The sequence below is a fragment of the Tinamus guttatus genome, unplaced genomic scaffold, assembly GCF_059628265.1.
Source record: "Tinamus guttatus ecotype Peru unplaced genomic scaffold, ASM5962826v1 Tinamus_guttatus_pri_ptg000535l, whole genome shotgun sequence".
NCBI lineage: Eukaryota > Metazoa > Chordata > Aves > Tinamiformes > Tinamidae > Tinamus > Tinamus guttatus.
Window position 1 is genome coordinate 215,806 of NW_028289069.1, and position 12,101 is coordinate 227,906.

At 39.0% G+C, this 12,101-nt stretch overlaps 1 protein-coding gene across 1 annotated transcript in view; it reads left to right on the plus strand.

The window, feature by feature from the left end:
* DDC (dopa decarboxylase) overlaps positions 1 to 12,101 on the plus strand; it is a 54,636-nt gene that overhangs the window by 13,502 nt on the left and 29,033 nt on the right. Inside the window, exons 3-5 of the mRNA XM_010220890.2 lie at positions 4,264 to 4,377; positions 5,073 to 5,192; positions 8,727 to 8,861. Of these exons, the coding sequence (XP_010219192.1) occupies positions 4,264 to 4,377; positions 5,073 to 5,192; positions 8,727 to 8,861 (369 nt within the window). The remainder of the gene's footprint in view (positions 1 to 4,263; positions 4,378 to 5,072; positions 5,193 to 8,726; positions 8,862 to 12,101) is intronic.

Sequence of the window (12,101 nt, forward strand, 5' to 3'; positions counted from 1 at the left end):
ATGTCTGCTACCTCCCTGCAGGCTTCTCTACCATCTCATGGTCCAAGGCTGCCAATGACTTTGACATCTCAGACTGGTTCTTCCACGTTTCTAAGCACCAAATCCAGCAGATCTCCCTTCAATAGCTCCTTGCTGTCATCAGTGCATTCCAAAAACTTCCTGAATTGCTTGTGCCTTGCTGTGTTGTCCCTCCACCAGATGCCAGGGTGGTTAAAATCACCCTGGCTCAGCTTCAGCAGGCTCAGATGCTCCATGGGACACAGCTCCCAGCCCCTCAGCTGCAACCAGGACACTGCATCTAGTCTGTAGGTGCAGATCAACAAGTGAAGCAGGAGCCATCCTCCTTGTGTCAGCATTCACAAGGCTCCAGTCTTCACTGTCTTAGGAATCTCCATTTCCTGCCTGTCTCTTTTGGTATGTTTTGGGGTTTAGGCTAGGTGTGCAACACTTGGTGTGGGTCAAGGCCTCCCATGCTTCAGTTGATGATGGCGACGTGCAGCACATCACTGCCACTGCAGAATCTGGACTTGACATGAAGACAGTCACACCACCTCGCTTAGAGCTGGTAGTGTCCCATAAGTGATTCTTTTTTCCTTCATATTGACTTTTATACTGTGGTGGATGCCTTCAGATATTTGATACTTATGGTTTAAAAGTGAAAGTGCTTTTCCCTCAACAAATTCAGAAGAGCAAAAATCAGTTTATTGTCTCAAGCAATAATGCAGTTTCCCTTGCATTCTGTCTTTACCTAGGAAAATAAGCATTTATGAGCTTGTAGTGGTAACATTTATTTATGGAGATTTCATATGGTAAGTACTGAAATGGTTCTAAATTCCTGGCATTATCACAGGGCCTGAGGGAACAACTGCCAGACTCCGATCATCACAGCAGTGGGTCTGGGTGGAAGAGATCTGGATACAAAAATATCAGTGGCAAACACCTTTGTCTAGCAAAATTTCTTTGCTCTTGGGAAATCTCTCTCTTTTTCTAGAGCCAAAAATGATGAAGTTCAGTTGTGCTTCTAAGTAATAGTATTGAAGGGGATGTTTTCCCATCTCATATTGTCATTAAGCTATAAACTTTCAGCAAACTCTATTCCCAATCTGTGGAAAAAAGTAGACCCTTTTTCAGCCTAAGCAAGGCACGGAGAAAAAGGAAACATTAGATGAAATCTGGGAAACATATTAAGCTATTTAACTCCAAGAAGTATTAGAGTGAGAATTATTGAACCCAAGACACTTGTCTATCACTGTTTATCAGCAGAGGGCTGAACAAAATATTATCATCAGGGTCATGCTCTTTGCAGTATTTGCATGTGTGTTTCTGCTCCAGGATGGCAAAAGACTTGAGTTTTACAGCTGCACTAAGAGAAAGAGTGAAGGGGAGTCAGGGGGAGAGAGGAAGAACCAGCTGCACTTGCCAGGGGGCTTTTGGCCTTTTTCTGCTTTGTGTGAGTGGTGCAACTAGAATCTGCAGTGTTTCATCAAACAAATGGCTCCCAGCAAGTAGCAGTTTAACTTGATTAGCCCAAGATGAATGTCACAAGTCTGACAGATCACAGAGCATTATAGCTGGGGAGATGAACAGGGTAGCCCCGGCTGATGGTGAATGTCAGTGAAAGTTGGTTCATGTAGGTCCTATCAGTAACGGCTGGTTGTTGAGTTTTGCTAGTTGTTAAGAGCTGTGTCCTACCCTTTTTTTTTTCTGTTTTGTGAAAAATGACACACAGATAAATGCGCCTTTTTTTTGCCTCTCTGATATCTCTAAAATTCATAGCTGATGCTCTTCCAATTTCTTACTAAAGTACAATCTAATCTTTATGTGGACTAAAAGTGTGCATTTAAGATTTGGGGAAATAGTTTGGTTCTGGAATATTTTAATTAATATTTTACATAAAAAATATCCAGCGTAGAGTATTAACAGTCAGTGTAGATGTTTTCCATATATAGATGACTGCTTTGGCCTACTGATCTTTGTCTTTTAGCAAAATGCTTCCACTATTGGGTTATCTTGATTCCCAAGACAATTCAAACTTACTCAGAAATCCTAAATAAGCAGAGAAGGGGGGGAAGAAAGAAGGAAGGAAAGAAATTATTGAAAGGCTAAGAGATGTCACAAGATAACACTCCTTGACATTAACATGGTGAATCAGAAATAGTCTTTGCCACAAGTGCTCTAAAAGAGATTGCTGCAGTAAAGAGGAGATTCTGGCTATCTACAAGAAAGAAGGCAAAACTGTCAGCAGTAGTTTGCCTTTGGATACCTTGTTTGAGCAGCTTTGCACCCAGTGAGCAGTAAGAGTAAAATCTTAAATATATCATGGACAGAGCTAGTTTAGAGACTGGAAAATTGTGTTGGGCTGGGTTTGATTTGCAAGAGACGGGGCATCTGAATGATTATACAGGATACACTGCAGTGGAGAAAGCTGTGTCTGATAACATATGCAAGAGTTAGGACAAGGTTTCCCTTACTATGAGCAATTCCTTAAGAAAGAGCCGGATGTTGGCATGAAAAAAAAGAAGAAGAAATACAAGGGCTATCTGCAGCATGCAGTGGAGTGCAATGCGGAAATCTCTGCGTTAACTCCAGAGCCAGAAGCCTTATCAGAGGCTGGGAGAGAGGGGAGTGAGAAAGATGAAATTAATCTGAGAGGAGAATGCAGAAGAAAACAGCAAGGAAGACACTGAGCTGAGGCAACCTCTTACTACTCTCCAGTTATAACAGAAGAGCCCCAGTATTAAAAAAAAACAGTATGAGAATAATCGAGGTTTAAGTGATGTGTCTGGCTTTCCAGCCAAAGAAGGCTTTTATAAACCTTCTGCTGAATTCTAATCTTCTTGAAGCACAGTTTTATTATATTTGCCTTTATCTGGAATGTGAATGTCATTTGTACTAAATATATCATATCACATTATTTTTCCAATGAATATTGCAATGTGGCAGTACATTTCCTGTTTTCAGATTTTATTAGATTCAAAAGGTGGAGCACTATAAAGCATCTCAGAGATTCTTAAAAATTGCATAGGGGTTGCACAAAATGATTCTTATTATTGCTGTTGCAAGCTAATGTACTAGTTTTTGCGCAGTTATTGTGGTGTTCTCTCATAATAGTGCATACAAATTGAAATTGTACATAAATCACAATTTAGTGTAGGAGAGAATAGTGTAATTTTCCATAGATAAAAGTATTGGATACTTAAAGGACTATTTCATTTTGTGGTGAGGGGCTGTTTGGCCAAATTTGGTGTCTGAATTTAAATAAATAGCTCCATAATGTGGGCAAGAAGGAGCTTTAATAGAGGAAGCGTTTAGATCTCTACTCACAGAATCACAGAATGGTTGAGGTTGGAAGGGCCCTCTAGAGATCAGCTAGTCCAACCCCTCTGCTCAAGCAGGGACACCTAGAGCACATGGCACAGGGAGGCATCCAGGCAGATGAAGATCTCCAGAGAAGGAGACTCCACAACCTCTCTGGGCAGCCTGTTCCAGTGCTCTGGCACCCTCATAGTAAAGAAGTTCTTCCTCATATGGAGATTAAACTTCCTATGTTTCAACTTACACCCATTATCCTTGTCCTGTCAGCGGCCACCACTGAGAAGAGCCTGGCCCCATCCTCCCTACAATCACCCCTCAGGTACTTGAACATATTGATCAAATCTCCTCTCAGTCTTCTCCAGACTAAACAGGCCCAGCTCGCTTAGTCTTTCCTCATGAGGTAGATGCTCCAGTCCCTTAATCATCTTTGTTGCTCTCTGCTGCGCTCTCTCTAGAAGCTCAATGTCCTTCTTGTACTGGGGAGTCCACAACTGCACCCAATATTCCAGGTGTGGCCTCACCAGAGCTGAGTAGAGGGGGAGGATCACCTCCCTAACTCACTAGGGTGCCCTTGCTAATTCATTCCCATGACAGAGATCAAAGAACAAAATAGCATGGAGAGTCCTGGAAAGCGGCAGCAGAAGCTCAGTGTTCTGCACTAAAACACACACTGCCTGTGTAATTCTTGTCCGCGAGGCAGACAAGTGGAGAACTCCAATTTCTGGGGGTGTTGGGAGGTGAGGGTATAAGAAAGAAATTCAATTTATTGCTTTATTTCTAAGTAAGATTTAAAAAATGAGGAAAAGGTAGACTTCTTTAAAAACTGAGATCCAGCGTTACACCTGTTGTAACATTGTTGACTCTGTGTCACCAATTTCAAATTCTTTCATGATTTCATGACATTTTTTTCCTGTAGTAGTTGAAAATGCTCTTTTTCTCCTAATACAGGTGACTCACTGGCACAGTCCATATTTTTTTGCCTACTTCCCTTCAGCCAATTCCTTCCCAGCTCTTCTTGCAGATATGTTGTGTGGTGGAATAGGATGTGTTGGCTTCTCTTGGGTAAGTCTACTGGCAGTATATACTGCTGTGGGGTAATGATGCTTCACCTTGCCACGATTTTAAGCAATTCAGTAACATTCTTAAAATTATTGATCAATAGCAGTGAAGTCACAAGACTATTACAGACAAATTTACCTGTGTAATTAAGTATCTTCACATCGAGGCCCTGAACATATCCAGTAATAAAAGCCTGCTGCCAGCATTTAGAATAAGTAGTGAGACTAGCCATATACCTGCATTTCTGGACCCATAATAATCCTAAAAAGTGAGTGCAGGCTTATTGATAACTCATTAAATAATATGACTGTTGCCTATCACTTGGTGCTATGATTTCTTTTGTCATCTGCATTAATAGAAAATTGTATTGGGAAAAACAAACACACCTTAATTTCAGATGAGCTCTTCTCAAAAGAGTTTACTACCTGGTGTGGAAAAAATATGCAAGGTACAAATCCTAGGTTTCACATTTGACAGTCATGGTTCTATGTGAGATCCTATGTGGCAATTTTTTAATATGTATTAGGAATACCATGCATAAAACAATGTTCACAATCCTAATTTAGTTGGTAAAGTTATTCAACTAGTCTCTTGCCTCCATAACCAAAGACAGAAAGGGAGATGCCCTTGCTCTGGTGGATCCAATCCCTCTCCATGGTCTAGTGAGATCATTCCCTTTGCTTTATTTTTCAACACAGGCTGCAAGTCCAGCTTGCACAGAGCTGGAGACCGTTATGCTGGATTGGCTAGGGAAGATGATTAATTTGCCTGAAGAGTTTTTAGCTGGGAAGGATGGACAAGGTGGAGGCGTCATTCAGGTAGGCCATATTCAGGACAGAATATGCGGTGAATTTGTGATTATGATTTGGTAAAAGCTTCATACTAACATATTAATAAGGGGAAGATATATTTTCACTGCAACCAGAGTTCAATTTAGATTTTTAGAGAGACTGACATATCCATACGTGAGAATATCCATACATGGGTACAACCAGTCATGAATGTAATTTTTTGTTTCTCAAACTCTCTTCTCTGTAAAAAAATTGTTAGTAGGCTAATTTTATTGCCCAATTTTGAGTTTAACATTCAAACCGTAATGCTAAAGAATCCAGTAGGATAACAATACTAATGTTTTGATCAAGTGAAGTGAATGTGGAGAAGCTTATCAACACTCTTCAGGGATGTTGCGTGGCTGAAAATAGAGCATAACTTCTCAAATCTGAGGATTTTCAGTAGTTACTGAAGACATCAGAGCACTATGAAAAGGGATTTGAAAGGTTCACCTTAGACATGATCAAGCATTTCCCTAAATCATTTTCCAAAACAATCCTCCTTTTTCATGAAAATAAAAAAAGTGTCATAGATCAAGCAATGGATAACAAAAATAGCAGAGAATCTATATAAGTAGAAAAAAAATAATATAGTAGAAAGTCTTATCACTCTTAGTTAAAGCAGCTGGCATAGTTTGAAGATGTCTTCCTTCTATAAAAACACAAAATGTTGGCATGTAATGATAAAATGAAGCTGCTTAAAATTAGAATCTAAATCTGAATTATTTAGATAATACAAAATGCAGACTGAACTCCAATACCCAAAATAGAAAAAAAGTTCCCAAGCTGTTGAAAATTTGACTGCTTAATGAAAGCTTGCAGTTTCCGAACAGGGCAAAACTCATACAGTAATGAATACATTGTCATTGGGCAAGCTTAAATACGTAATAAAGCCATATTGTGTGGTAGAGGTCTCTCCACTGGTGTATGGTCTTTCTGCAAATGCACTAGACTCTGGTCGCAAATACTTATCTAATTAAAACAGGTTCTTATAGTGATGAAGACTAAATTTTAAATAATTCTTCTGTGCTGCTTTAATAATCTGTGGAGTTTGGTTTTTGAAGGACAGGGCACAATGCATTTTATTCTAAACTAGGCTTCTAAATGGATTTGAATTACATGCGAAAAGTAGGGGCTTCTTTCACTGGTCTCAGCTCCAAGTGTCTACAGCATGTTCCAGTGAATTTTGCCACACAGTTTCCAAGTCAAGTATGAATTTAAGCTGTTATCATGACCTAATGCAAATTTTTTCTCCACTTACAACATTGTGTATCCAGAGTAACTCCTTACTCATCCTGCCTGCTCTGTTATTTTCACTACAATGAGTCTGTTTTTTTTTTTTATTCAAGAAATCAAGCTTTTGTCATGTGTCTCAGCAGCATTTATTTTATCCCAATGAAAGCAAGCAATTATGCCTGATGATTATCAGCAGGAAATATTGCCCTTTGAGGCTGACAACACCGATTGCCCATAATTTTCATCAGATACCAGTCAGTTTCAAGAATCGAAACGTGTTCTGTGCTCCTGCTTATGATGAAGCCATTTGTGCTGTAGATCTTCAAGAACATCTTGTTCTTGAAACAATAATGATACACATAAGAGAGGCAAAGACAGCATGAGTGTATGTAACTGCCAGTCATTTCCTTGGTAAATACCAAGTAATTATTGTAGTATTGGGTAAAACTGAGCCCATGAAAATTGGCTCTTAATTATATTTAGAAGTCTATGTCAATATGAAGCACTTTGCAGTATACAGGATGACACTTGAAAATGGCAAAAGATGAAAGAAAATTTCAGTTCAGAGCTCTGGTGGACATGAGCATCAGCTCTCTCTGCTATTCCCTCTGCCACTTGAGCCTCCTTGCCATGGCAACCTCTGTGTGCTGGCGGTAAAAGGAAAGGTATCATCATCCTTCACTTAATCCAGAGCACAGCATTCGAGAGGGGGAAAAAATATCGTCTACAAATGAGTGAGAAAGCGACTTTCTTTCTGAACCTTGTCTGAACATAGCACGTATGCATCCTGCTGTTCATTCCAGATAAACTGCTGAAAAAAATACATTTACTTTGAATTTTAAAAGGGTTTTCTTGCTCTGCAAAAAAGGAGTATTTTATGCTTGAAACAAAACAAGACTCAGCCTATCACTGGTCTGGGAAGTCTAATTCATTTTTGTTGTCAGTAAGCCGAGCAAAGAACGAAGACATTTTTCCCCAAAATATTCAGTGCGAGACTTTGATGCCAAGTGAAGGGAATAGTCTTGTGAGCCAAGTTCTGTGAACACTTTCAGCTTTAGTATAAAAGAGGTGACAAGCAGAAACTGAGGCAAGGTGAAAAAGAGCCTATGCGACATCCAAACGCGTTTTCTAGTCACTGGGTTCACGCATCCTAAGGCTATATCCCACCTCTGTAAGGCAATATTCAGCCCTTTCCTGTTCCTCCATGTTTCTACACAAGGAAACTCATACAAGTCAGCCTTAGCTGACTAGGCATCAGACCAGTGGGATGCCAGGACATTTGGTGACACTCATCAGATGATTGACCCTATTCTTTTGCCTGTGACTTTCCCAAGCTCATCCAGGCAGTCTCCAGCAGTGGGGACTTAATTTTACAAATATCAAGTTAATGCCTGAATTTTTAAAATTTCCTACAGCTGTATATTTAATGTCCATATTCCTTATATGCACTGGAAAGACACCAGCAGTTTTATAATTGAGCCAATAATAAAACCTGACTATAAAACCTTCTTCTCACCTTCTTGACTTCTTCAAATAACTAGACACCAAAATCATCATATTCTAGCTAACTAGACTGTCTGGAAGTACAAACATTTTTCACCATTCCTTAGATATCACTGTGTTCAGCATGTGAGAAATAACTTTGCTAACAAAAGATCTGATGACAGAAGTTTCATTTCCTGAAACATGCATCAGGTTGGATTCATCTCACATTTTGTCAGATAGAAAAACACTTTTAGAGGATCTAGCTATCTAAGCTGACAAGCCTATGTAGTTGCTGAGGCCTATGTACATGGTCTTACTGCTTTGTACATATGGTTACCTCTCTACACTGAACACCGAGGGACCCTAAACAATTATTTTACATTAGAAATTTAGCTTAATAATGATGTGCTCAGTGGCAGCCAGAATGAGTGTATAAAATTGTCTCTGGAGATCTAAAGTAAGAGAAATAACAGTTACTCTACAGTTGTTCCTGGTTAAGGAGTGATTGAGGTCTGACTCTGGTGAGCCTTTTTGTATACTTCTAGGCCTGTGAATCTGTTTTTTATGGTATGGTTGCAAGGTTGATGCATGAACTGAAGAGAAACAGCCAACAGAGGCATTAGAAGGAGGATAGCAGAAATTTAACAGGGATTCCTCCCTTGACGTCACATGTATCCTTGAAAAGCTTAAGAGTGTGCAGTTTCTCATATGCAGTTGGTGTTATCAACTTCTCAAATTCCTACCGAAGAAAATACTGATTTCTTCTGGAACCTCCTGCTGAATCTTCCGTTGATCCCACAGGGAAGTGCCAGTGAAGCCACACTGATTTCACTGCTTGCTGCAAGAACAAAAATGATTAAATGGGTGCAGTCAGAAAAGCCTGAGCTAACAGAAGCAGAAATCATGGGCAGGCTGGTGGCCTATGCTTCAGATCAGGTGAGTACCTCTCAAACATAGGCCTGGGAGCATGGGGTCTATCCTTACTAATTGCAGCTGCCCCAATTGGCTGGTATAAACTCTTTGGAGGAAGGACTTTTTGGTTTTGTTTTTTCCATTCTTTTTGTACATAATTACTGATGTACCAGTGTTTCATGTATGCTACTGTAAAACAAAGAATAAATTTCCTGAGATTAGTGTCGCATAGGTATTGTGCTGCTTCTCTGCAAAGAAGTCCATTGCAGTAAATATACTTGAGTTAAGGTGATTATTTCAACTGTTCAATAAATCTAGATCATCTGTTGTCAGACCTGGGCATGTGTCTCCATGTGTGCACACATAATTTTCCCATACACACACACACACACAAATGCATATATCCACCATGCATATATCCATGTATGCTTGCATGCAAGCAAGTGTATGCACACACATAAATCTACTACATGAATATAAAGCAAACTGGTCATAATACTGGACAAAGTCTAAAACTTTTTTTTTAAAGGTACTGAAATATGTATGTGTCACTAGCTGTGAAATCTTCTAAGCAAACATAATCCTTGATTTCTGACTGTGAGTGGTATTTAGCAGACTGAACTGGGCTGAATTCTCAGCAGGCTGAGACCATGAGAGGCTTTTACTGTTAATGAAAGTAAATTTTAGTCCTGTGAGTTCTGCTGCTCCTACGTGTCTAAAGCTCTAATCCTACTGAAGGGCCAAGCAATGCTACTTTTCTCAAAAGCTGTGACATTTTCTTATCTAAATGTCAATTACTGAAGGAACTTGCTTAGTACTACCATTCAGTTTGAAGTAAAGTCTAATTTTGCAGGGTAAACCAGGCAGGTTTCAGGTTTGCCTTGATTTACTAAACTAAGTATATGTTAAGGACAGCAATTTAAAAGTACTTTTGCTCTTTGCTAGTGGGAAAAGGGACTATACTTGTAGGGTAAAAATATGCATCAGTCAAAATAATAAAGTATCAGGAGAGATTACTGTTTTCAAAAGACACAAAAAATGTGTGTCCTTTTTTGGCACAGACAGCTGATCCCAGAGCTGTAACTCTGACCCAGTGATGCACGTAGCCCTATTATTTTTTTCCCATTTCCCCTCTGTAAGTGGCTGACCTGAAATGAGGACTGACAGGCTCCCACGCACATTGAATGTCAGAGACTTTTCTGTTTAGAGAAGGATTCGCCTTAAGATATCGCTGACCTTTCAAAGAAGATTGTTGCTGAGCTCACCGGCCCTTCTGCATTAAGGACAGACCTGTATGACTCATATACAGTAATCCATGAAAGAAAGAAAGCCTAAGCCATCCTTTGGGAGAGAAAATCACGCACTGACAGAGCAAAACAGTGCAAGGATGGATTAGGAGGCAGGTAAAAACTTGGCTAGTAGGGATATCTGAAGCAAAGAGCCTCTGATATCCTGGGAGACCACCATAACTTTGAGGCATTTCAAGAGACTCTTTATCCCACTGATACTCTTCATTATATAAATGAGCATAGAGCAGAATTGGGAATGAGGCTTTCCCCAGCGACTACCTGTGGGTTTGAAGACAACTGAGAAGGATCCCTGCCCATTTTAGTGCCTTGCTGAGGCTCTTCCTGGATAGGACGCTGCACCTCAGAGCTGAGAGGAGCATTCAGCAGAGACCTGACGGTGAGAAACAAGGACAGAAGTTGGGGTAGCTGTTTGATATTCTGAAATTTACTGAGGTCATTCCCTTCATCAAAACCTCTTTGCCTTTTCCTCCGGCTAACTTAAGTAGCTGCCCGCTCATATTGCTGATTTCTGTTTAGTTCCTGGCTCTTTTCCAGGATGGCAGGATATTCCTGGGCACATCGCTGAGGATTAGGAACTCCACAGGACAACAGAGCACTAACAATTTGTTGTAATGCAAAAGCATATTCGTGGTTTTAACCCTAGGATTATGAGTGGTGGTATGAAATGTTATGAAACAGCCTTGTTAATTTTTTGTGAGTTTGCTCATTTACAATCCTTTCCATGTGTAAATTGTTTATAAAAAAAATCTCATGATATTGCAGTGGTAAACACATTGTGTTCCGCTTCAAAGGCCAGTTATATTTCACAATTCGACTTCCAAATTTTCTGAAGTTGGTGCCTAATTAGTTTACCAAGGCACATTGACAAACGGCACAACTGAGATACAAGTTAATAGTAAATCTGTTTTTAAAAGGAGTAATTTTAGGGATATAGGAAGTTGAAAGGTAGGAACTTCATCTGGTCTTGTTGAATCTCTAGTTTAGATTAATCTTTTCAATGATTATATGCTAAATTACAGTATAATTAATAAGTGCTCTTCTAGGTCCTAGTAAGAACCAACTAGAATGACATGGAGATTATAAATGAGAACAGTCAGGATATGAAGAGGTGGGGAATTTTCTTCTTTTAAATTAGTGGTGATTAAAGAAATCTTATAAGAGGGAAAGTAAAATAGTTCATTTTTTTCTCTCTCACAACTAAAAAGTCATGCTCTAAAAAAGAGTATTTTGTGGCTAAATTGACCTTTTATTATTAACAGAAATACATTTTTCCTATTCCTCTATTTTAGAGATGGAATATGTTAAGGATTTCCATAGTAATGTTTTTATTTTTCTATACTGAAATGTGCTTTATGTTTTAAAAAGCAATCTAAGGATTATCCAAATAAAAAAGCTTGTAAGTAAAGTAACTCATTGAGACTGCATTATTAATACCCTAACAAAATGAAGGAATAACTGGACTATGATTTATTCAGTAAGTAATGTAAAACAAAATAATAATGTAAGAAAATATTTCAAATTAAACTATATCATGGCATAAATTTTTTTATAGTTCAGCAAACCTGAACACTGTGAAAATATTATCTTGAGCAACGAAATTATTATGAGGAGGCTGATTGTCTTTTGGTTGATTTGGAGCCAAATCCTGAAGCTCTTTATCAATCCAACCTAATTCTGACAGCATGTTAATTAAAGCTCTCATTAACATTAATTGAACTCTTGTCTGAATGAGACCTTAGCAGTGGTTTCAGGAATATTTCAGAGTTACTATGGAGGGTGGGGATGTGGGGGTGAATGAGTATGGAGGAAAGGGACAGAGCGAGCCTTGTAATGTTTGTTACCAGCAACAGCCCCAGGATCTCAAATGTTGCTTTATCTGAATGAAATTATTCTTTTTGTTTGTCTTTTTTTTTTTTTTCAAATTCAAATGAACTTCTTACTTTCCAGTAATAGA